General features: G+C 40.2%; 1 protein-coding gene across 3 annotated transcripts in view; it reads left to right on the forward strand.

The window, feature by feature from the left end:
* The first annotated feature begins 1897 nt into the window (after nt 1-1897).
* The window catches only part of prdm11 (PR domain containing 11), a 117122-nt gene continuing 91748 nt past the window's right edge, over nt 1898-27271 (forward strand). For all 3 annotated transcript variants that reach the window (XM_063062223.1, XM_063062225.1, XM_063062224.1), the window contains exons 1-2: nt 1898-2031; nt 20713-20833. In XM_063062223.1, the coding sequence (XP_062918293.1) occupies nt 20718-20833 (116 nt within the window). In that variant the 5' untranslated portion in view covers nt 1898-2031; nt 20713-20717. The remainder of the gene's footprint in view (nt 2032-20712; nt 20834-27271) is intronic.

Consider the following 27271-nt stretch of genomic DNA (forward strand, 5'->3'; position numbering starts at 1 on the left):
AATTCAACCAGGTGATCTAACCCACCCCTGTTCGCATCTTTGTCACCATCTGAGATTCTACCAACAACAGCTGAGTCACTGGCAGATTTATAGATGGCATTTGAGCTGTGCCTAGCCACACATTCATGGGTTTAGAGAGTAAAGAGCAGTCGGCTAAGCACGCAGTCTTGAGCTGAGCCTGTGTTGATAGTCAGCGAGCAGCAGATGTTATTTCTCACTTGCACTGACTGTGGTCTCCCGATGAGGAAGTCAAGAATCCAGTTGCAGAGGGAAGTACAGAAGTCCAGGTTTTGAAGCTCGTTGATTACTGAAGGAGTGATTTCTAACTGCAGTACAAAAAGTTTTAAGTCCATAATTATGCAAGATTAAACTGCCTACTTTTCCTTTATACTTGAGAATACATTGTAGGAATATTTTACTGTCCTAGTAGGCTAGGAAGTGCAAGGGCAATAAGTGGAAATTGTGACATGAAGGGTAAAGTTTACTGTGATCCTTAGAAGCACAAAGGATGTAAGAACGTGTTCATGACATATTTGTGAGGCAAGTGAGAGGGGCACCATGAACAATGGAGTGTGCGCCAGCGAGAGAGAAAATGGGAGGCTCTTTGTGATGACACCACAGATTATAATGGCCTTGTATGAAAATACCAATACCCAAGAACGGAAAAGGTTACAGAAAGTTGTGGATACAGGCCAGTCCTTCACAGGCAAAACCCTCCCCACCATTGAGCACATCGACAAGGGGCATTACCACAAGAAAGCAGAATCCAACATCAAGGAACCCCACTATCCAGGCCGTGTTCTCTTCTCGCCGCTGCCATTGGAAAGGAGGTACAGGAGCCCGAGGTCCCACACCACCAGGTTTAGGAGCTGTTATTACCCTTCAACCATCAGACACCTGAACCAGAGTACATAATGTCACTCACCTCAGCACTGACACGGGAGAGGGAGCGATTGCATGAGGCAAGGAAATACAATGCAATTGGGATGAACGAGGAAGCAATAGTTAGAAACCATTTGAAGACCTGGGAGATGAAGCGTAAGCTATAAAGGTGGACAAAGCTCGATGGGAAGGGCGTCGAAATCCGTTGAACGATATTGAGTAACGGTTTCAATGTGGGAGGCATAGGACAGGAGTGTTTCGGGACAAGATGAATCGGAGACCTTTCGAACGAGAGGGCCAGGAGATCGTTCCATCGCGGGGAGTCGGGTAACGGTTCAAACGCCAAATTGCAGCCAGCGGACGAAGTGCAGAGCACCAGCGACGGGAGACTCTCAGGATGTCACCGTTGGAACAGATTTAGAGTCAGTTGGAGTAGAAGCGGGACCGGGTGGGAAACTCCCATGTCAGTCACAGCCGGCGTAAGTGGCTTTTTAATAAGGGACGCTTAAACCGTCTCAGAAGTTGCTGAAAATCCGCCTCTGTTGTCAACCACATCTCCCCGTTCCTATCCTGGCCACTCTTGGTCATTTTCAAAGCAACGCTAACAAATACAACATAAATCCCTTCAAACTTCTGTATACTCACACCAATTTAAACATTATTTGCAAATTTAAGTATTTATAAAATACCAAAAAAGAACCACCTCGCTGTAATTTACTTGGAGGGGATCACTCGGTGTACATTGTGGCCGAGGACAGCTCTTTGTATGTGACAGCAGCGTGCCGCCGCCAAACTTTAATGTAGATGTGGTGCCGATCAGAGGTTGTCTGGGGGTCTCGGCTCCTTTCTTCCGCTTCAACTTTTACATGTCATTTCCTGCAACATGGTGGTCAAGGCGAAGAGACGAGTGAGCCTCCCAAAAATATACATGCCCAACACCAGCAAACAACTTCTCCCTCGCCTCTGACGGGTGAAGGCGGCGGCTGGAGTCCAAGGGAACGACCTGGAGCCGACTGAAGCACACCGCGCGGGCAGCTTGGTTTGATGAGAGGAGCGAGGGAAAGAGGGATAGAAAAAAAAGAAGTGCGGCAGATTTCAGTTCCGACTGTCTACGTTTTATGTTTTTTAAAAAAATAATTATTTCTTGAGGTAAGGGAGCTCCGCTGGCTGAGGCGGCAAATAGCAGCGTTAAACGGGCCCGGTGGAAGAACGGGAGCGCCTGCGATGTGGTGGGACGGGGGGCTGGCGGGAATATTAAAATGCTGCGATCTGTGTTTTATTCTGTCTGTGGGGAACTGAAGTTTTGGTTGATGATTTGGGATTTTTTGTTGTTGTTGTTGTGTGTTTCCTGAAGAACCTGCTTTAATCGGCGGCGCAGATCGCTGCCCATTTTGTGAGAGGTGGGGGGGGGAGGCAGAGAGAGGGGGAGAGAGAGAGAGAGGGAGAAAGGGAAGGGGGCGGGTAGACCCGGGGTCAACCTAACTTGGATGCCGTTTGCGCTCTGATTGCCAGGTGCCCCGACCAATCGGGATGGTTTTTCTGGGGGGGGGAGGAAGCGCGAGATGGGCGCTCGGGCTCCGAAACAACGCCGCTGATGTCATCGGAGCCTGGCAGAGGAGGCGGGGCTTGATCCCCTCAGGTTTGGTGGCGCAGGCGGGTTTGATGACGTCATCGGCGTGGTTTCGTCCAGCTTTTGAAAGCCCGCGTCTGCAGATTTTTGGTCACGGTTGTACTCTTTAACGTGATTATGAAAGCTGACATTTACAAATTGCTATTAATAGTACTGGAGTCGTGTTGATAATATTTAGTGAATGCTGAGGAAAGAAGGACTTGCACTTGTACGGTTAATTCAAAATCAATTTCATGTCGTGCCGAAAAGATTAAATAGCCGGTGAAGCGTAATTTAGTCTGTTAGAAAACAGAAAAGGGACAGCTAGTTTCTGCTCCCCATAAACGACCTTGATAGTTACCAAATTATTGTTTTTTTTTAACACATTACTGAAGCAAAAGTTGGTTAGGACATAGAGGATTGTTATATTTGTCAATTGGGAAGCCGGGTGGCCCTGAATAAGACGAAGATGTGAGGAACAAACGTGCAGCTGTTTATTTTGCCCAGAATGCCCTCACATTACGTTCAGTGGCAACACACTGGGAAGCTTAACAGCAACCCGTATGGATCAAAATATCCATGAATACCTAACATATCACCCCACCTTATTTTAAAGGTTTCTCACTTTGTTTTCCAAACTGTCCACTGCAGTTAAGCATTCAATACTATCATCCCCTCAATATTAATCAATATGTTTCAAGATCTTGGCCTCAATGCCTCCTTGTGCAATTAGATCTTCAATTTCCTCACTTGCAGACCCCAATCAATTCTGATTGCAAACAACTTCTCCACAATTTCCATCAGTGCAGGTGCACCACAAGGTTGTGTTCTTAGCCCTCTGCTCTACCTGCTTTACATTTATGACTGTGTGACTAAGCATAGCTCCAGTGCCATATTTAAGTTTGCTGATGACACTACTGTGGTAGGCTGAATCAGAGGTGGTGACGAATCAGCATATAGGGGGGAGATTGAAAATGTGGCTGAGTGGTGCTGCAGCAACAACTTCTCATTCAATGTCAGCAAGACTGGTGAGCTGATTATTGACTTGAGGATACTAGAGGTCCATGAGCCAGTGTTCATCAGAGGATCAGCAACTTTAAATTTCTTGGTGTTATCATTTCAGACTATCTGTCCTGGGCCCAGCACGTATGTGAATGCAATTACGAAGAAAGCATGGCAGCGCCTCTACTTCCTTAGAAGTTTGCAAAGATTCACATGGCATCTAATACTTTGACAAACTTCTAAAGATGTGTTGTGGAGAGTATATTAACTAGTTGCATCACAGCCTGATATAGAAACACCAATAGCCCTTGAACGGAAAATCCTACAAAAAGTAGTGGATATGGCCCAGTCCCTCATGCATGGAGTGTTGTCGCAGGAAAGCAACATCCATCATCAGGGACCCCCACCACCCAGGTCATGCTCCCTTTTCACTGTTGCCATCAGGAAGAAGGTATAGGAGCCTCAGGAATCGCATGACCAGATTCAGGAACAGTTATTACCTCTAAACCATCAGATTCTCGAACCAATGGGGATAACTTCATTCAAATTCACTTGGCCCATCACTGAACTGTTCCAACAACCTATGGACTCACTTTCAAGGACTCGTCATCTCAAGAATTTGATATTTATGGCTTATTTATGTATTATTATTACTATTTTTCTCTTTTGTATTTGCTCTATTTGTTGTCTTTTGCACATTGGTTGATAGTCTGCCCTGTTGGGTGTGGCCTTTCATTGATTCTATTATGGTTCTTGGATTTACTGAGTATGCCTGCAAGAAAACAAACCTCAGGGTTACATATATATACTTTGATAATAAATTTAGTTTGAACTTAAATTTTGAACTTTGACAGCCTCTATTCCCAGACATAACCCTGGGGATTATTCTCCTCCATGTGCTGAGGGTTAGTCACTAAACTAGAGATTAATTCTGTCTGGAGGCTGCTTATTCCTGCGAGGGTACTGATGTAGGGGATGATACCAAAGTATTTTTATCTCTTGGTGTATGTATAGATTTTGGTTTGGGTATTGCGTTGTCAGAAGGGGTCAGCTCAGAAAGCACAGGTGATGGAAGAGCACTGGCTGTGTCATTTGATCTTAACGGAGGTTGTTTTCTCAGAATCCTGCCCCATTTCTACAACAGGATCTGAATTGGTCAGTTTGTGTTGGTTTTCAGTGGTCTCAGAAGTGGGCAACAGCTGATCAACATGCCTTCTTCTGATGTTGTGGCTCCTAGTTTCCACTGTGTATGACTCAGGACCAGTTTGTGCCACCACTATTGCAGGTATCTACTTTGTTCCAGAAGTGTAGTTCCAGGCAAGTACTCTCTCTTTTGCTGTGAAACTTCTTTACTTGGCTTTAGCATGTCTCTCTGCTTGGGGTTTCTGATCATTTAGCACAGTCTATTTTGTGTTTGGGAGTCTAAACAGGTCATGCCGGGTGCGGAGCTGTCTTTTCATCAGTGCAGTGGCTGGGGCCATTTTGATGCTGGCATGAAGTGTGCTGCGGTACGTCGGCAAGAACGTGCTAAGACACTGGTTGAGGGATCCACTTACCACTGATGTCTTGATGGCTTGTTCCGTTGTTGTACAAATCATTCAGCAAGGCCATTTGTGTCTAGGTGATATACTGCTGACTTGATGTGCTGAATACCATTTGTTCCATAAATGTTTTGAACTCTTCAGACAAATTGTGGGCCATAGTCACTTACAAGCTGTTGAAAAAGCCCAAAACAGCTAGAGATGGAACATAGCTCCTCAGTGCATTTTTCAGATGTAGTAATCTTCATGATGGCAACCTCGGGCCATTTGTGTATGTCCGCTCTAACCGAGAATATGTGGCTTTCTGCAGGTCCTTCAAAATCCATGTGAATCCTCTGCCATGGGTCCTCAGGTCATTCCCATGGATGCAAAGGAGCAAGTCAAGGAGCATCGACACTGACAATGTGGGCATGCTTTGGCCTTCTCTTCAATGGTTATATCCAGTTCTGGCCACCAGAAGTATCTGCATGCAATTTCTTTCATGCGCACTATACCAGTGTCCTGCTTGTAGATCATGAAGCACTTGCTTTCTTATTGGTGGTGGAATGACAACATGGTAGCCCCATAGTAAACATCCTGCTTAGACTATGAGCTCCTTCTGTCAGGCCTGGTAAGGTTTCTATCTTATGGTTGGCTCTCCTTTCTGTTCGTAAGTTACCATGTCCACCACCTTAGATAGAACAGGGTCAGTACGTGTGTGCTTCTGGACTTGTACCACAATTATCAGAGCTGCAGGTAAAAGACTTTTGAATAAAAGATTCTTGAAGTAAAGGATCTCTTTTGGGGATTGCTCCAGAGCTGTCACTGCTAAGGGAAGTCTGGATAGTCCATTAGCATTCAAATTGCGCTCTGACCTCTGGTGCTTTATATGTACTGATGTGCATATAGTAACAGAGCCCAACGTTGCATTGGACTAGCAGCCAGGGAAGGAATGCTCACGTGGACCAAAAATCGATGTCAAGGGTCAATGATCTGTCAGTAGTGTAAATCGTCAACCAAAGAGGGAATAATGGAATTTCTTAACTCCGAGGACAGTTATGAGTGCTTCCCGCTCAATCTGGGCATAGTGACTTACTGTTCTGCTTAATGTCCTTGATGCAAAAACAATTGGACACACTTCACCTGACAGCATGATGTGTGAGATAACCGCCTCCACACCATAGAATGATGCGTCGCAGGCCAACTGTACGGACAATGACGGGTTGAAGTGTGTGACAAAACTGTTCTGGTCTTTTTAAAAGCCTCTTCACAGCAATCTGTCCACTGCCAGTGTGTTGATTTATTAAAAATTAATAAAGTGGTTTCAGCATGCTCCATAGGTTAGGAATAAAATTTGCGTAGTATGTTAGTAGTTCTAAGAAAGATCTTAATTAACTTGCATACATTCTGTGGTGATAGAGCCTCCATGATTACCTTCACCTTTGGTGCCTTGTGAAACCCTGAGTTGTCAATCACGTGGCCCAAATATTCAATCAAAGGTTGAAAGAAGTCACACTTATCCTTCCAGACTCTTAAGCCTATATTCCTTGAGTCTTTGTAGTAGAGAATCCAAGTTTTGTAGATGCTTACACTCATTTTACCCAGTAATGAGTAAGTCATCCAAATAGCATTGCACTCCTGTCAACCCAATCAGGATCTGGTCCATCGCTCGTTGAAAAGTTGTGGGAGCTGAGGTGATGCCAAACAGGAGCCTTCAGTACTTGAATATTCCTTTGTGAGTCGCTGTGGTCACTAGGTCCTGTGACTCTGGCTCCACATGCACCTTCAAGTATGCTTGACACAGGTTAGTCTTGCTAAATGTTTGTCCTCTGGCTAATCTTGCAAAAAGGTTATCAAAGAGGGGAAGAGGGTATTGTTCAACTGTAAGAACCGGTTAATGATTACCTTGAAGTCTCCACAAAACCTTAATGACTGATCTCTTTATATGATAGGAACCAGTGGAGTTGCCCATTCACTTATACACACTGGTTCCAATACCTTAGTCTGGACCAGTCTTTCCAATTCACCCTCTGTGGTGGGTTTGGGGGCATATGGAACAGGTCTTGCCTTAAAGCATTTGGATATTGTGTCGAGCTTAACAGCCAGCTTAACAGTGAGTCCTTTCATATTGTCTAGTTCTATATTGAATACTTCTGCATTTTTCTTCATTACATCTTGTTGACCAGTGCTTCCACCAATCAAGTGCATTTTGTGCCAGCTGAGTTCGAGCTGCTCCAACCATGAGTGGCCCAGAAGTGCTGGATGACTACCTCTAACAAAATACAGTGGAAGTTTCTCTCCCTGTTTGTTAATCTCGGCTGTAACTGGTATTACTCCCCTCACTGGAACAACCTCACCAGTGTAAGTCTTTAAAGTCAACCTTGCCCCTTCTGAGGTGAGATGCTGCAATTTCTCCTTATAAAATTTTTCTGACACCTCGGATACTGCAGCGCCCATGTCCATCTGCATCCTCAATATGGCCCTAACCAACAGTGGAGTCACCCAATAGCTGTCTTTCTGTTCTGAAACAGATAAAGCATGCAAAGCTTCTTCAAACACAGAGTGAGAGTCACTCAGTCTGTCTTCAATATGCTCCATCTTAATCATATATTTCTTTTTGTTTTTCCAAGTTATTTTTCTTTATTCCAATATTTTTGGTTGGCAGTGTTGTTTTACTTTTACAGGAGCATTCAATATTTCCCTTTTTGCCATAGTTTCAGCAATCTAAATCCCTTATATCAGCATTTTTTTTGCTGAATATCCAGTTTTGCTACAACATAGGTTGCAATTAGGTGTCTTATTCTTAAAGTCAGTAGAAACTTCATGAACTTGGGAAGGTGCACTTAATAACTGTGCTTCTTTAGCTGCCATCTCTGTAGGTGTACTAAACTCAGTTGCCTTCTGTAATGTTAGTCTGTCTCTTATAAGCAAACATTTCTGAATTGCCTCACTACATTACACATATGAGTACCATGTAATGTACCATTCAGCAACTGCCCAAAAAATCATAGTGTTCAGACAATTGCTTCAGCACCACCACAAACTGAAAAATAGACTCAACTTCCTCTCGATTCATTTAATGAATTCTAAACTTCTTAGCAATAATCAAAGGTGTAGGTGAATAGTGGTCCTTTAAGACATTAACTATGTTCTCGTAAGGCTTATCGTCAGGCTTAGCAAGTTGCAAAGGTGCATAATAAATTAAAAGTTTTTGTACCCATCACAGTCAGGTTGAATACGAATATCATCTGAAATTTGATTTGCTAGTGCAAAATATTCAAAACTTTCAGAATGTGAACTCAATTGCTCTGTTTAGTCATACGGCCCTATATTTCCAAACATTGTCACTATTTTCAAACACAATCACGCTCCAGAAAAGTTAAATAGTCTTGTATGTCTCTCTCTCCCCCTGTTATTTATTTTACTTAACTATCCAATTCTCTCCCCTTGGATTCTTCACTCACCATGCTTCCTGCAGTTGTTTTCACATGGCGTGTGGTATGTTCTTTTTGCTCACTCACATAACACAGCACTACACTCCCAGCGTTGCACATGGACTTTTCTTATCGAAGGGAACAAAACAATAAATATCACATGAGGATTTGTGACCTCACCATCAGTTGTTATGTTTATGGTACCGGCAATCCAGGTGGCAGTGGGTAACAAACATGAGAGATGGCAAGGCGAGGAACAAACATGCAGCTGTTTATTTTGCTTGTAAGTTATCCACTCAGAATGCCCTCTCACATTATGTTCAGTACATAACACACAGGGAAGCTTGACAGCAACCTGTAAGGGTCAAAATATACATGAACACATATCGAGGATACTTGGTCACCTTCAGGTTTTCTTTTGTAGTATGAATATCAGCAAAATAGGGTGAAATCTAATTTTTCCATATCAAGAACAACATATATCATTTTAGAATGAAAATGATTTGAGTTCTTTCCTCAAACCACTTAGTGCAAAAAGAACTGGCAATTCATCTACCAGATATGGTAATTGACACCTTCTCACTACTGAGGCACCTGACTTGCTGAGTATTTCAAGCATTTTCTGTTTCTATAAATAAAAAAATGTCTGGAACAAATATAAACAGGAACTACACCACGATAATCTGCAAGTATTAAATCCATTCCCTCTTGTCCTATTTCTTACTCTGGCCTCTTACCTCTTCTCTTCACCTACCTATCCCCTGGTGCCCCACCTTTTTCCTTTTCTCCCATGATCCACTCTCCTCTCCTATCAGATTGCTTCTTCTTTAGCCCTTTACTTTCCCCACCTGCTTGGCTTCACATATCACCTTCTAGCTAGTCCTCCTTCCCCTCCCCCCTCCCACTTTTTATTCTGGCATCTTCCCCCTTCCTTTCCAGACTTGAAGAAGGGTCTTGGTTGAAATGGCGAATGTTTATTCATTTTCATAGTTGCTGCCCGATATGCTGAGATCCTCCAGCCCTTTGTGTGTGTTGCTCTGGATTTCTAGCATCTGCAGAATCCTTTGTGTTTTCTGGAAGGTTGTCGAATGTTGATTTTGGAGCTTATATTGTACTTCACTGGAATGGTGTAGGAGGCTAAGGAAAAGGGAATTTTGGATGGGACAAAGAATTAAACTGATGTGTGAAATTAGTTTGGGATCGTGCTTGTGGAATGAATGGACGTATTTGCAAAGCAGTCACTCAACTTGTGTTTGTTCTTCTTTGGGTGGAGGAAATTGCATTCAGCTGCGAGTACAGTTACTGTATACTAAGTTAAAATAGTATAAATAGATCTCTGTTTTACTGGAAAGAATATTTGGAGCCCCAGGCAGTGGATAGAGAGAAGATAACATGTCAGTTGCTATATCTCTTCCACTTAAAATGTGAAGCTTTCAATTGGAAATGAAGAGGATTTTGTGAGCATTGAACATGGGAGTCACAGAGGGTACAGTCACTTCAGAATGCTGAAGAGGAGATCAGTATTTTGTGACAAGACAGTAGTGGTGCTGGAAATCTGTTGAAGGTGGAGACTAATAGAAAGACATGGGAACTCTGTTGTGATTCTTTGGAGGAAAATGAAGAGGTGAGAGTGTGGGAACTGCCTATATTATGGAAGGGATTCTCTGAAGTTGCAGATGATTAAATTGTAAAAACAAATTTGACAGGTAGATGAACTGGAATGTGGAGTATATTGCTTATGGAAAGCAATGTGAGAGAAAGTGTAGTTGAGGTTATAGTAGATATGAAGAACCGGAGGTTACAGGAGATATCAGTTGTCAGCCTGTTCTCTGAACGAAGCAGCCTGTATGATTGCCATCCCATTCAGCACCCTAAGCATAAACTCTCAACATCACTGGCTGTACTACACAGTGATTACTTGCTCAGAGAGTGGCTTGTAAGAACAGAATCATCTATAATTTCCTTCTAAGTTTCATACACTCTTAACTTTACATCAGTGTCTTCTACCAGTGATGCCCAATTCCAGTAAATGAATTTAGACAAAGAAAGGAAAATTAAGAGAGACCATATGAAGATGGAGGAATAGAAGAAACTGGTAACAAAGCTGAATGGATTCTTTTAGTTCGAGGGAAGAGGAAGTAGTGGTACTGATATGGTTATCAATGTACACCACAGCAAGCTTAATGAAATGTTTGATTTGGATGTTAGATAATGGCGTAGTGTAGTCTGACATGAAGCTAGACGAGAGTGAATGAGTGGAGCAGAAAAAACTGATTCATATCATAACACCAGTTAACAATGAAAAGATCTGGAGTTGGATTAGGCCTGTGGGCAGTGAATTCTGACAATGCGAGAAAATATCCACTTCAGTTTGATCTTGAAAGCGTTGAAGTTAAATGCAAGGAGATGAAGCAACTTATCGTCAGAGAGAGGGCATTCTGAATAAATAAGAGTAGTGAGATTGAGTGGTAAAGTGGGGGTTAACAGATTAACAGGAAGTGAAGGAGAAGGACCCAGTAACGGTTGCCAAATCTGAGATGTTGATGCTTGCCACCTTTGGACTTGAAGATGAAAAAAATAATTCTTGTTAAAGTGAGAGGAAGGTATTAGTTACTTACATTATGTAGAAATATTTTTTTAAAGTCAGTCAGCATGCATATTCTTTTCTAGGCTGTTTGAGATGGGGAGGCTGGACAGTTTAAACTACAATTTTTTTTCAAATAAGTAATGCCGTAATGTTATGGTTGTGCAATACCTTACCTCGGTAACTGTATTTTTCTAGTACAGGTGTCCCCCGCTTTTTGAACGTTCGCTTTACGAAACCTCACTGTTACGAATGACCTACATTAGTTACCTGTTTTCGCTAACAGAAGGTGTTTTCACTGTTAAGAAAAAAGACAGCACGCGCCCCGAGCAGCCTCTCCTCCCCTGGATTCTCGCCGGCCTTGCTTAAACACATGCCTGTGAGCAGCCATTAGCAAGATGAGTTCTAAGGTATCGGAAAAGCCTAAAAGAGCTCATAAGGGTGTTACACTTAGCGTAAAGCTAGACATAATTAAGTGTTTCGATCGTGGTGAACGAAGTAAGGACAAAGTGAGTTTGGCTTGTGGAAGTTGACGAAGATGACGTTGAAGAGGTTTTGGCATCCCATGACCAACGACTGATAGATGAAGAGCTGATGCAATTGGAAGAGGAAAGGATAACAATCGAAACAGAATGCAGTAGCGAACAGACCGAAAGTGACGTCGTCCAGGAACTGAATGTAAAGCAACTGCATGAGATTTTCGCTGCAACGATTGCAAAAAAGTACGACTTTAATTTTGAAAGGGTAGGTTGGTTTAGGGCATATTTGCAAGATAGTTTGTGTCCTTACAAAGAACTGTATGATCTAAAAATGCGCGAGGCTAAGCAGTCAAGCAAGCCTTCCACATCAGCCACAGCAGATAACGAACCTCGACCTTTGACATCAAGGTAGGCAGACATAGAAGAAGATGACCTGCCTGCCCTGATGGAAACAGACGACGAGATGACACCCCAATGTTCCACCACCCCAACCCCCCGGCTGCGGACAAATACCAATTCGCGGAGAATGCAGCGGTAGCCGGGAGGCACCCAGCACATCTTTTAAGAAAAAAGCCGAAATAGACAAGCTAACTAATTAGGTGCTGCCCGGCACGTAAATGTCCGCCCAGATCAGAGGCGATTGCTGATTGCGTCGCCTCTGATCTGGGCCGTCATTTGCGTGCCGGGCGGCACCTAAATAATTAGCTTGTTTATTTCGGCTTTTTTCTTAAAGATGTGCCGGGTGCGTCCCGGCTACCGCTGTACCCCTGAATGTTTCGCCGCAATGTATCAGTCAGTGACCTTGGAGGTTGGGGGTCCACTGCACCACCCCAACCTCCGACGACTCAGCCTAACACACCATCATCAGTGTGCTTGGCGCTGTCTTCCCCAATTCCGGTAAGTGATACTACACTGTACATACATTATTTCTACTTTATATAGGCTGTGTATTTTTCATATCATTCCTGCTTTTACTATATGTTACTGTTATTTTAGTTTTTATGTGTTATTTGGCATGATTTGGTAGGTTATGTTTGGGTCTGCGAACGTTCACAAACTTTTCCCATATAAGTTAATGGTAATTGCTTCTTCGCTTTACGACATTCCAGCTTAGGAACCGTTTCATAGGAACACTCCACTTTCGGATGGTGGGGTAAACCTGTACACACACATCCATGGTGCACTGCATTTGGTAGCTCCAGTGGTTTCTGGCTCTGCTGCAGCAAAAGTCTGGGATTGGGTGGGCAGATGGCAAGCTCAGAAGTGGACCGGGGCAGATGATTCAAGCCGTTCTGATACTGTGGGAACTGCAGTATTGCAGTTTAGACAAAGCACTAAATATAAATTGAAAACCAAAAGATATCAATTAATATAAATTAAAATAACTTAAATTTTGCAGGATCTTTTAAAAGTGAGATGTTGTAATGCAAGAGGTATGCCAGTGATTGTGTACTCAAGACCTTGCTTGGCTGGTGAGAGTAATACCAACCCTGACAGGAACTTCATGCATAGCCAGAGTCTCGGTCCTAATGCATGGGGACCTCAAGGTAGCTGCAGTGCACATGAGATCATTATCCAGCTCCATATGGATTGTTTAATTGCTAAGAAGGTCTAGGAAAGGATGCATTAGCCTTTATTGATGTTCATCCCAGGCAGTGTGTAACACAGGACTCTGCTCTGCAGGCTGTTCCCAGGAACTTGTACCAAGATGAGCACTGACGTAATTACTTGTAATTACTAGGTCTTGCAATGCAAGGAGTTGTCCACATGAATATTGCAGATTGCCACCAAGGTGCAGGGTTGTGTGAATAAAGTATAATTTGGAGAAAAATGTGTAGGCTCAAGAGCCTGTATGGAGAAATTTAATGATCTGTTTTTGTGACCTTACTTGAGTAGTAAATACTGGAGAGGGCACAACCTGGTCTTTGTAGATCATGCAGTTTAACCCTCCTGTGAAGACAGTTGTCTGGAAATTTTTGGTGCGCCTCTGCCTCTGACAGCATCATAGTTAATGTTTACTCTTGTCCATAGATGCTGCCTGACCGGCTGAGTTCCTCCAGCATTTTGTGTGTGTTGCATTAGACTCTTTGCCTACTGACACTCCCACCTGCAACCAGTGATCACAGGCTTCTGACCGATAGCCAACAATTTGCTCTTGGCTTAGGCATACAAAGTGTCTGTGTTACAGCAGCTTGGGTAAAAGAATTTAAAAATCACTACTAATATTTTGAAATAATGACTAAAAAATTGCTCTTGCAGAACTTATCTGAGAAGAACAAAATAACAAAATGAACTGAAAATATGAAAGAAATAATAAATTTTGTCGGCTTCTGTCAAGGATTTGTCTATTTATCCCTACCCACTAACCTCTGTCCGGGCGTATCTCCCTGCAAGTGAGAGAAATGCTAAACCTGCCCATTCACCTCCTCCCTCACCTCCATTCAGGGCCCCAAACAGTCCTTCCAAGTGAGGCAACACTTCACCTGCGAATCTGTTGGGTTGTCTATTGTGTTTGGTGCTCCCGATGTGGCCTTCTGTATATTGGTGAGACCTGACATAAATTGGGGAACTGCTTTGTGAAGCACCTCTGCTCCATCTGCCAAAAGCAGAATTTCCTAGTGGATGACCATTTTGATTCTTTTCCACACTCCCATTCCAATATATTGGTCCATGGCTTCCTCTCCTGCCACGATGAGGCCACTCTCAAGGTGGAGGAATATCATTTCATATTCCATGTAGGTAGCCTCTAACATGATAGCATTAACATCAATTTCTCCTTCTGGTAATTTTTTTCTCTTTTTTTTCCTCTTCCCTTTTCTTCCATTTCCCATTCTGGCCTCTTACCTCTTCCCCTCACCTACCTATCACCTCCCCCTGGTGCGGCTCCTTTTTCCCTTTCTCCCCTGGTCCACTCTCCTGTCCTATCAGATTCCTCCTTCTCCAGCTGTTTACCTTTCCCCCCATCTGACTTCATCTATCACCTTTTGGCTATTCTTCCATCCCCTCCCACTACTTTTTTATTTTGGTGTTTTGGTGTCGGGTGCTTCCGCTGTGGCCTTCTGTATATTGGGGAGACCTGACATCAATTGGGGAACTGCAATGTCCCTGCCAAAAGCAGAATTTCCTGGTGGAATGCCATTTTGATTCCTTTTCTCACTCCCATTCCAACGTTTCGGTCCATAGCTTCCACTTCTGCCACGATGTGGCCACTCTCAGGCCTGAGACCTGATGAAGTGTCTCGCCTAAAACATCAACCATTTATTCATTTTCATAGATTCTACTTGACCTGCTAAGTTCCTCCAGCCTGTTGTGTGCATTGCTAAGGATTTGTGATACAGAAAATTGTGTAGCAGATAGTATGGGTTCAGTTTTGAATTTCATTGTTGTCTGCAAGCAGTTTATACACTTTTCATTTCCTGGAGAGTTCAGCTTTCCTCACATATAAATCCTCACAAGAGAATTGGGTCTGACTATATCTCACACATAATTCTTACGATTGTTTCTCAAATTAATTATATTTCTTAACAAAACGTTTATTTTAATGTTGTTAATCTGTGATCGTGTGTTGTTAATTGTGCATTAGGAGCAATTTGAATGAATATCCAGCGTGTCTGCAAGTTAGGAGCAGGAATGATCAATGTAGGCCTGCTTAAATTCAATTGCATATAATCTGATTCAAACTTCAACTCTGCGTTTCCATATTCTCTAATTTTTCTGTCCCTTGTTTATCTGTCTATACCACCATCATATACCACAGAAAGGGATTTCTAAAGGTTCATAACTTTTTCAGAGAAAACAAATAGCACACTGTCTTTTGTGGTCTTATTTTAAACAGTACTACAAATTAAAACTTGCACTTCACAACAATCTGTTAAAATTCCTCAGGGTCGTACTGTAAATATCATCGTTTTAATTCCTATTCCTCTAAACTCCAGTGGTTGCAAGCTAGTCTGTGTAAATTTTCCTCCTCGGACAATCTGTTCATTTCAGGTATTAGCTTAGTCAAAATTCTCAGAACATTCATAGTGCTCCAGGTTAGGTCTCATACTTTGCATTACTGAAACATCTCCTCCCTGGCTTCCAATCTGTTAGATTGTTTTAAGTATTTGCTTTACCTGGATTGTAGCCTTTTGTGTGTAATGCTGTAGGACCCAATATTTGGGTCTGAGATCTGAGAGTTCTGTGATCTCTTGCCATTTAGGAAAAATCCTTGAATTCAAAAAAAATGTTCTTCCAAAAGGGGAATTTCATACTTTTCCACATTATATTCTATTTGCCGGACTTCTGTCCCTTGAGTGAACCTATCTGTAGCCTCTTATTATGTCAGCTTTGCAATTTCTTTCCTATCCCATTGGTGCCGATTTCTGGATCAGTTGGTATAGTGTGAAAAGTCAAGGCCTCAACTCTTATCCCTGTGGCATACCATTTGTTATTTTTTCCTGCTCTGTGCTTCTTGTTTGCTATCTAAGTTTCAGTTCACAATGCTGGATCCTATACCATGGGCTTTTATTTTCCCCAATAACCTTTTCTCTAAAAGAGATTAAGTACAAAAGTGGGCCTTTGACTCGGTGACTGTGGGCCGATTATCAATAACCTATTTTCACTGATCCTACATTAATCCCATTTTGATCCTCCCCATATCATTGCCATTATCCCCAGGTTAAATCTCTCACTTATGTATTTAGGATAATTTATAGTATCCGACCTACCAGTTTAAGATATGAGATTAAACTGGAGCACCTGGAGCTCAATGCCTTTTATGCTCACTCTGAAAGGGACAATAAAACCACAGCTATGAGGATCCCTGCAGTATCCAATGTCCCTGCGATCTCTGTCTCGGCTTTCAAGAGCGTGTACCCTCACAAGGTAGCAGGACCTGATGGAGTACCTGGTAAGACTCTGAAAAACTGTGCCAACCAACTGGTGGGAGTATGCAAAAGCATTTTCAATCTCTCACTGCTACAGTCAGAAGTTCCCACCTGCTTAAAAAGGGCAACAATTTTGCCAGTGCCCAAGAAGAGCAGTGTGAGCTGCCTCAACGACTATCTAGTGGCGCTCACATCTATGGTGAGGAGTTAGCCAGAATCAACACCTGTCTCAGGAAGGATCTAGACCCACTGCAATTTGCCTATTGCCACAATAGGTCTACAGCAGATGCGATCTCAATGGCTCTTCACGCAGCCTTGGATCACCTGGACAATGCAAATACCTATGTCAGGATGCTGTTTATGGACTATAGCTCAGCATTTAACACCATCATTCCCACAGTCCTGATTGAAAAGCTACAGAACCTAGGCCTCTGTACCTCCCTCTGTAACTGGATCCTCGACTTCTTAACTCGAAGACTGCAATCTGTACGTTTTGGAAATAACATCTCCACCTTGCTGACAGTTAACACTGACGCTCCACAGGGATGTGTGCTTAGCCTACTGCTCTACTCTGTCTATACCCATGATTATGTAGCCAGGTATAGCTTAAATGCCATCTATAAATTTGCTGATGATACAACCATTGTTGGCAGAGTCTCAGATGCTGACAAAAGGATGTACGGGAGCGAGATATAGCAGTTAGTTGAGTGGTGTTGCAGCCACAACCTTGCACTCAACATCAGCAAAACCACAGAGCTGATTATGGATTTCAGAAAGGGTAAGACAAGGGAACATAAACCAATCCTCATAGAGGGATTGGAAGTGGAGATAGTGAGCAATTTCAAGTTCCTGGGTGTCAGTATCAATGAGGACCTAACGTAGATGCAACCTATTGATGCTGCCATAAAGAAGGCAAGACAGTGGCTATATTTCATTAGGAGTTTGAGGAGATTTGGTTTGTCTTAACTTCTTAAATGTTAACGCCTTAACTTCTATAAATGTACTGTGGAGAACATTCTGACTGGCTGCATCACCGTCTAGTACGGGAGGGGCTATTGTACAAGATTGAAAAATGTTGCAGAAACCTGTAAAATTAGTCAGCTCCATCATGGGTGCTAGCCTCTGTAGTATCCAAAACATCTTCAAGGAGTGGTGCCTTAGGAAGGCAGCGTCTATCATTACGGATCCTCTCCACACTGTTACCATCGGGAAGGAGTACAGAAACTCGAAGGCACACACTCAGCAATTCAGGAACAGCTTTTTCCCCTCTGCCATCCGATTTCTAAATGGACATTGGATCAATGAACACTACCTCACTACTTTTTTTCTGTATTTTTGCACTACTTATTTTAACTCAACTATTTAATAGACATATATAGGCTTAATGTAACTCAATTTTTTTCTCTATTTATTTATCATGTGTTTCATTGTACTGTTGCCTTAAAGTTAACACATTTCACTACATATGCTGGTGATATTGAATCTAGTTTTGAACATACAAACTCCACGTGGATAGCACGTGAAGTTTTGCACCCAGGTCTCTGAGACTGTGACAACAGCTCGAGGCTGCTCCACCTTCATGTAGTATTTCAAATGCCTTCTGGTAATCTTAAGTATAATACATCAATAGTTTCATTTACATTACTCCAATAAATCAGTTAAATGCGATTTCACTTTTATATAAACCATCTTTCCTGCCTGGTTACCATGAATTTTTCTAAATGTCCTGCCACATAGTGTTTAATCTTAGCTCAAGCGTTTTCCTTGTAACAGATATTCAGCTAACCAACCTGGAATTTCCTGCTTTCTGTTTTCTTCTACTTTGGAACAAAGGAGTTCCATTTGTTATTTTGCAATGGAGTTAAAGTTTCATGGAATTGTGGAAATTAAAACCAAAGTGTCAATCATCTCAGCAGCCACTTTTTTTAAAGACCCTAGTGATGGTACTAGATAAAAGGGAATCAGCATAGAATGTGTTAGTTTTCTGTTTCTCTCCCCCTATCAATTCTTGATGTAGAGCTATTTCTGGGAAGTCATTTGCATCCCTTACAATGAAGACTGATGCCGAATGTCTGTTTGATTCATCTGCCATTTCTTTGTTTCCTAGCATTGATTCCCTCAACTCATTTTCTATACATCTCACACTGTTAGTAAATATGGAAACCCTTTCTATCTGTTCTGATGTTTCTGGTTATCTTTATCTTGTATTGTAATCTTTCCTTCCTTATTAATCTTTTCGAATTCTCTATCCTGACCTCTACTCATCTTTGCACAATTGTGTGCTATTTCTTAAATGAAGATAGTTTGACAAAGGAAGATAGTTTGATACTATTTATCACTTTTCTAATCAACCAGACCATAGGTCTTCCTTTTGGTTTTGACTACCCTATGTTGTCTTATAGAATGACACAGGTCCAAGATTGCTTGTCACTGTCTGTGCATAGTAGTCCAGAATTTGTAGTCAGCACTGAACAAATGATATCAGACTTCGCTGACTTTCTATGGATTTTTATTTTAGAATATACCTGTAATAAAATATCACTTCTACTCAGTGGCTTCAACAGGGGATTTTGGGATCTGCATGAACAGGACAGTCAACTGCAGATCTTCTCCAGTCAGATAGAGTTGAGAGAGGGGTGAGAGGAAATAAAGCTTTTAAAAATAATCATTTAATAAAATTAAGACTAATGAGATAATACAGTTGGCCCTCCTTATCTGTGAGGGATTGGATCCAGGACCCCTCGTGGATACCAAAAAACGCAGATGCTCAAGTTCCTTGTTCAACCTGTCTCAGTGCGGTGGACCTTAGGACCCAGCGGAACCCTGGACCTTATTTAACTTGTCTCAATGCGGTGGGCATTAGGGCATTAGGACCCGGTGGTAGAGCTCTGAATCCGCAGTGTTTCTGTTCACGAAAATAATCACGATCATGATTGAAAATGAAGTGGAAATAATAAAGCGATCAGAAAGAGGTGAAATGCCATTGGTCATTGGAAAAGCGTTAAGCTACAGTTGATCAACGATCGGAACAATTTTAAAGGATAAAATGAGAAAGGCTCTGCCTGATTAAAGCTACAATTATTACTAAGCAATGCAGTGGTTTAATTATTGGGTTTTGGGTTTTTGATCATCCACATCAACCCGGCACGGATGGAGAGCGCACTCAGGAGTGTCCTGTCACTGGATCGAACTCAGGAACTTCTGTTTCTGAGCCCAGCGCTGAAACATACGTTTCTTAAGTATTTTATATGCATAGAAAGGTAAAATATATACTAAAACAAGTGTTTGACTAACTGACGCTAAATAATACCGGATGTACCTGTTCCAACTTACTTAGTAAGAGAACTTCCGTTTTTTTCGATCCCGATCCAAGATAACCTACGCACATCCTTCTGTTTAAATCATCTCTAGATTACTTATAATGCCTAATACAATATAAATGCTATGTAAAATAGTTGTTATACTGCATTGTTTAGGGAATAATGACAAGAAAAATAGTCTGTACATGCTGGAACAGCAAGTGCTGGAAGAGCACTTCTGGGTTTTCTCGATTCGCAGCTGGTTGAATTTGCGCATGCGGAACTCGCGGATAAGGAGGGCCGACTGTACTGTATTTGTTAAAATTTAGTTTTCAGTATCTTCGGTTATTTGACAATTATTAAGGTTTACTGCACTAGTTTAATATTAAGATTAGAATAAACCTGTTTCTTGTGTGGGTATCTGTCATGCAAATAGTGCAATATTTCCTTCCATGTCTTTTATAACTGTATAATTACAGCATATAATGAAGTTCCTAAATAAAACCAAGACGGTTGGTTGCTGATTTCTGCACTTAAGTATGTGTATGTGGTGGCCTGAATTTAGTCCTTAGTTAATACTGACTGATGGTGATAGCTTCACCATTTTATTTTGTAGCAACAGGTTTGAACTATTATGTGACACAGTCTGTGAGTGAATAAGAGCAAATGAGATGAGAGGTTTGTAAACATAAAACTTTCTATTCAAAAACAATACATTTCTCTTTTATTACTAATTCAACACATTCCACAAGTAACTGTTTATTGTCAAGAATGGGGAATTTTCAATATGTGATTTGTGCCATTTATTTTAACCTTTTGTTTGTAACTTCATTTCCAAACCATGCACTTGTCTGTTTGCTAAATCTCAACCACTGGCAAATACTTGATTGGATGCTTTAAATCATTTGTATCTGTTCTGAAAACAGTTGCTGGGCCCAGTGAAGTGCCCTTTCATGATTCCTAGCACAAAACACCAGTTTCATAATGAATGCAATTTTTAAGACTAACTAAGCCTTATTTCATTTTGCTTTGTAGATAAGATGACTGAAAACTGGTCTTCAAAGCAAATCAAAGACAACTTAGACCAGGGACAATTAGCTGTGAAAGTAAAGATTGAGAAAGTGTTGCCTGAAGAAGAAGCAAAGTATGGGCAGTGGTAAGCAACAAACAATATCAAATATAAATCAGATGCTATTTCCAGTTAGAGGAAAGTTATGTTCAAAGCAATATATTTATCCAGAAGTTTTAAACTAAGGTGTGTTAGTGTATATGAATTATTACAGTTTGCAAGAGATTGATGATAGGTTGTAACCAAATGAATAGTGTTATATGCTACTTAATATGAAACATGTTTTTGAGCACAATTAAATTAAATGGCTCATTCATTTCAATTTTTTCTTGTAAGAGTTACATTTCTTTGTACTGTTTTTTATTTCACTTTTAAGAATTCATTTTAGCACAGTGCTTTCTCCAATGTGAATTTTGTTGTAATGCTAAACTGCAGATAACTGATGTTCATGAATTGTCAAAGCTGCTATCCAATACTAGTCACTAACTTTCCTGTGAGCAAGCTGCGAATGAGGACTTTTTTTCCCTCAAAGGAAGCACAGAAGTATTGAAGGTAGGTGTGGTTTCATAACAATACCCATCTGTCTTTTGTGGATGGATGGAGAAAGGAGAAATCAGCCTTTATGAGGTTGGAGAGTACACAATCATCAAGCAAAGGATTAATAACCATATCTAGCTGTTCAGCTTCTGGAGGCCTTGTTGTGAACTGGTATGGCAAAGCAATAATTTCAAATTTCTAATAGAGAACTTTATAGTGAGCATTATGCAAGAATTGTAACTGCATTACCTAAGAGAAATATAATTCCAAGAGAAATAAAAAAAACAGTAAGTTAACATAAATATGTTCATTTCTAGCTATGGTTGAATTCAAAAGTTAATATATTATCAGAGTATGTCTACAGTACAGTATATACTACATCGAGATTCATTTTCTTGCATGCATTTATAGGAAAATAAAGAAATACAAATAGAATTTATGAATAAGTTTACATAAACAAAGGCTGACAAACAGCCAATGAGCAAATGAAGAAAAATCATGCAAATAATAAAAAAAATAATATTGAGAACATAAGTTGTAAAGTGCTTGAAATTCAGTCTATAGATTGTGGAGTCAGTTCAGCTATGAGGCAAGAAGCTATCCACACTGGTTTAGGAGCCTGAGGGTTGTATGATAATAGGTGAAAGAGGAAGTGTAGGTAGAGTATATATGTAAGGTATAGAAATAAATATGACTTTACAGATCAGAACTGGCAAGAAATTGGGCTTTAATGTGGTATTAAGTAATGTAGCAAATTTCTAAACAAAAGATACAGTAATTTACAATTTAACGTTGCAGAGATCAGCATATTTGTATATTTGTCGTATGGTGCTGAGGGTAAAGTTCAGTTTTTATGACAAGGAAATGGCGACCCCTTTTGCCTCGCCCCCCCCAACTGTATACATATATAATTTAATAGTGTTAAACAGGTACGTTTTGAAGACGTGAGGAAGTGCTGCCTGCATGGAAGCAGAAGAAAACACACATGATAGCACCCAGGTGGCTCTTAGTAATATGAAGATATTGAGATTGATATCTTGACAAGAATATTCTTCAAGGAGTTGAGACACAACTTTCATTCTTCACATTAGTTGATGGCCTGAGAAGACAATGCCTGTGTTTAGTTTGGCTAACTGTCAAGAGGTTGGATTAATTTAGAATTTAACTTACCAATATGACCCTAAAGCACAGATACCTAATGAGCAATTCTACTTTCTTGCCAGTTAAAAAAATAAAAGAATTCACATATGACTTTTGTGAACATGTATCACTTCATAATCTCAGTATAATTAGATGCATCTAAACAGGCAGTTAGTTTTCAAATCAGATAGTAAGAGTTTAACTGTCAAAATAAATAAATACAATTTAGTTATATTTCTTATTGACCCTAGAAGAGGTTAAAAGGTTTGTGTATAATGATGTGCTGTAATATTCTATTTTCTATATAACAGTTAATGCAAAATTAACCTGTGTAGCTGATAATAAATTTATAGTAAAGATCAAACTGTTGAAACTCAATTTTGTGGATGAAGGTGTGAAATTTATTATGTTTAATTAAATATTTTTGCAATAATTGTGTGATGTACAGTGATAGAGCAACTGTACATGAGGCAGCCTATTTTGATATGTTACATAACGCAGTATTAGTAGTATGCCTCATGTTCTTTTACAGAAAGGCATTATTATGAAATGGGCTGTACATTCAAGCTTCACTTTCGTGGGCAAAAGTCAGGCTCTTATAGACAGAAATGTCATATTTTATCCCAATAACATATACAGGAAACATCCAGAAATTTAACTTAGAATTATAATTGATTTGAGGAATGATCTCTGGGTGAAGCACATCAAATGTTAGTTAGGGATATAACTAATGAACAAAACAAGAAATTCAGGTTGTCATTATGGAGGCTTGAGGTGATGTTATAGAGGTGTGTAAAATCAATGAGCGGCATAGGGTGAATGCACTTGTTTTTTTTCCCCCAGAGTTGAACTATCAAGAACTAGAGGGCACAGATTTAAGGAGAGAGGGAAAGATTTAAGTGCAACTTGACAGGCAACTTTACACAAAATGTGGTATCTATGTGGAATCAGCTGCCAGAGAAAATGATTCAGGCAGGTACAATAGCAGCTTGTAAAAGACAGTTAAGCAGGTATATATATTGGAAAGGTTCAGAAGGTTTTGGGGTAAACACTGACAAATGGGGCACCTTGGTCAGCTGGGCCAAAGGATCTGTTTCCAAGCTCTATAACTATGAATTTTTGACCATTTTGGTCGATCAATAATTTTATAGCTTTTAGAAAAGCTCAGGCAATGTTATGATTGCTGGCATAACGTAGTTTACAAAGGGCTGCCTGGAGAAAGAAAACCCAATTATGAAAGTGCAACAGAATCATGAAGCTGCAGTGCACCATACCTTGTTCTATGGATGTTGCTTTGCAGGTGTTGGGAGGATATTTTCCCTGTTGTGCTCTCCAATCTGTGCTTGCAGAACAATGCTGCATTTTTCTTGACAGCAGGTGGTGACCAGCTCCATATACTGCCTGTAGAGGTGGAGAGCATGTTCAGTGAAGTATAGCATACTATCAGGAATATAGAGATCAAAGCCTTCCTACACTACTATCTATTAATAGATGAGTGAAAAGTATATTCTTCAAACTATCATCTGCCAGCTGGCTTCATGTTTACTGTTTCCCCAAGCCAACGATCGTCTGACTTTTAACAAATCTCTCAGACTTTAACAAATACTCGGGTAGGGCACCCAAAATCAGAATGACAAATTGTTTTTAAGTTATCAGCTTGAATGTTATCTTTGGTTCCCATTGGACACTCGGCTCTCACCTGTGGCTTCAAGTAGCTGTTTTTTTTTGTAATTTATTTTTTATTGAATTTCATCATCAAACAAACATTTCCATAAGATGTATTTCAGATACTGTACATATATATCATATAATCATATTTGTCACAAATCTCCACATACTATTTATCTGAGGTATACACTTATAGAAAAGGAGAGGAAAGAAAGAACAATTGAAAGAAGAAAACTCTGTACAGAGTAGGGAGTGATCTTTTTTTACAACATATTCATTGACTTGTGAGAATAAAATCAGACCTATGATGTGTTATGTAGTTAAATCATTTTTCCAATATGAATAAAATTGTTCCAACTTACGATTAACAGATGCTGTTATCTTCTCCATTTTGTAAATGTCCATTGTAATTTCCATCCATACTTTTAAAGTTGGGCTCTCCTGTGATAACCATTTCCTGAAGGGTCTTTTTACCAGCCACCAGCAGTATATTCATTAAATATTTATCTCTTTTCAACCATTCTTGAGGTATATACCCAAAGTATATGGTCTTATTCTCTAAGGGTATTTCACATTTAAAGGTGTCTTGTAGGGCATTATGTATCCCACTCCAATAGTCTTTGATAACGGGGCATTCTCAGAAAATATGATAATGGTTTGCATTTTGATTTCCACAATTTCTCCAGCAAACAGGGGGGGGTTACTATCATAATGGGATTTTTGAGAGGGTGTAATAAAAAATCTTATCAAGTTTTTCCACCCGAACTCCCTCCATTTCTGTGAACTGGTACACTTCCATTGATACCTCTATATTATTGTCCAGTCTTCCTCAGATATTATTATCCCTCCTTCCTTCTCCCATTTTGTTTTAATGTATGAAGTCGAATGTGTTTTAAGATTTGATAAACCCTTATACATGCTTGAAATTATTCTACTACCGTTGTCTGAATTATATGCTTTTCTAAATAGCTCTATCAGACATGTACTTGCTTTGGTTACATTTTTAACCATCTTATTACCATACTGTCACATCTGTAAATACTGGTAAAAGTCTTGTTTTTCTAGTAAGTGTTCCTCTCTGAGCATTTCAAAACTGAACAGTGTTCCTTCTTTCATTATTTTGCAAATAGCCGTTATTCCTTTAGCTGTCCAGTCCTTAAATCTAGCATCCAGTTTATTCGGCGTAAAATCCGAGTCATGTGCACACCATTTAAGAATTGCAATGTCTCTCTCTGGTTTATATTCTTTTATAACAGTTTTCCATATTTTAAGAGCCCATTTCACCCACAGGTTGTCAATATTATTTATGTAACTTTGTAGGTTATCAGCAGCCAAGATTGCCTGTATGGGGATGGAAAGTATCCTCTCCTCAATGTTTTTCCATTGAGCGTCATATGATGGGTTGCACCAGCATATCACAGCTCTCAACTGTGCTGCAAAATAATAATCTCTAAGAGAAGGTAGGCCCCATCCGCCCTTTTCCTTGGCTAATTGCAAAGTTTTGAGATGAACCCTAGGCCTTTTACCTTGCCATATATATCTTGATAGCATCTTGTTCCATTCATTGAATTGATTTTGGTTAATCTCTATTGGTAGGGTCTGAAAGAGATATAGTAGTGAGGGCAGTATATTCATTTTAATGGATTCAATCCTTGAATTGAGACCAAGGAAAGGAATTAGGTTCCATCTTGTTATATCTTCCTTAATTTCTTTATATATAGGCTGATTATAGCATTCTGATAATCTTGCCAAATCTTTTGACATAGTGATGCCCAAATATTTGTCGGACTCTGTTTGCCATGCCCAAGGATATCTCCTTTCAATTTCTCTTGGTGTGCTATAGTTATATGAAAGTAGTTGGGTTTTATCTATGTTGATCTTGTATCCTGATAATTGGCCATACTGTTCAAAGGATTGCATCAATTTAGGTAAAGAATATGTCGGTTGCCCTAGATAGATCAAAATGTCATCCGCGTAACAGGCCAATTTATGCTCTGTCCCTTTAATAGTAATTCACCTGATATCTTCATTTTGTCTGATGTATTGAGCTAATGGTTCCAGATATAATGCGAAGAGTAGCGGTGACCATGCACATCCCTGTCTCGTGCCCCTTTCTAGGGTAAAACTATTAGGTAAATATCCATTGATTTTAATCCTGGCAGTAGGATTGTCATATAGTGCCTGTATAGTTTTAATAATTGTGTCATGTAGACCCAATCTATGTAAAACTCTGTAAAGAAAATTCCAGTCAACCAAATCAAATGCCTTTTCAGCGTCCACGCTTATCACTATTGTTTCAATTCCATTTTTTAAAAAATCCATAATGTGAAGTGTCCTTCGTACATTGTCTTTGGCGTTGTTGTATAAAACCTGTCTGATCATTATGTACCAGTGTGGGTAGAAACTCTTCTAATCGTTTGGCCATGATGGAGGTAAATATTCTATAATCCACTTTAAGAACAGATATTGGTCTAAATGACCCACATTCCATTTTATCCTTGCCTTCTTTCGGTATGGCTGAGATTATTGCCTCCTTCCAGCTGGGTGGCATTTGCTCCTTTCTTAGGGCCCAGTTCAGTGTGGGGAGTAAAACAGGAATTAACTCACTTCTAATCTCTTTATATCACTCTGCAGTATATCCATCTGATCCTGGTGACTTGCTTAATTTAAGCCTACTAATTGCAGTTTTTAGTTCAGCTTCAGTTATGTCAGCAGTCATCGTTCTATTTTGTTCTTTGCTTAAAGTAGGTAACTCTAAAAGAAAATTCAGGAAGGTGTCAGTTGGGGTTATGCTTCCCCCTGGAACTTTGGAATATAGAGTTTTGTAAAACATTTCAAAAGCTTCTTGAGTTTCACTTAGCTTATTTTTTAATCACTTTTGTTCTTGGATCCCTAATTCTATGAATTGTATTTTCTGCTTTTTTTTTTTCAGTTTCCACACCAGTATTTTCATAGTGTCTCTGTTTCAGAAACGTTAAATTTTTTCTAATTTCTTGTATAGCCGAACTATTAATTTCATTCCTAATTTTTTAAATTTCCTCCAGTGTATCCTGTGCCAAACTCAATTTGTGTTTCTTTTCTAGTTCCTTCAGCTTATTTTGTAATTCCTCTAATTCCTCTAATGTTTTATTCCTTATTTTTTTCTTATATGAAGATATCGCTATATGACAGCCTTCAGAG

Source organism: Mobula hypostoma, chromosome 11 (assembly GCF_963921235.1).
Source record: "Mobula hypostoma chromosome 11, sMobHyp1.1, whole genome shotgun sequence".
NCBI lineage: Eukaryota > Metazoa > Chordata > Chondrichthyes > Myliobatiformes > Myliobatidae > Mobula > Mobula hypostoma.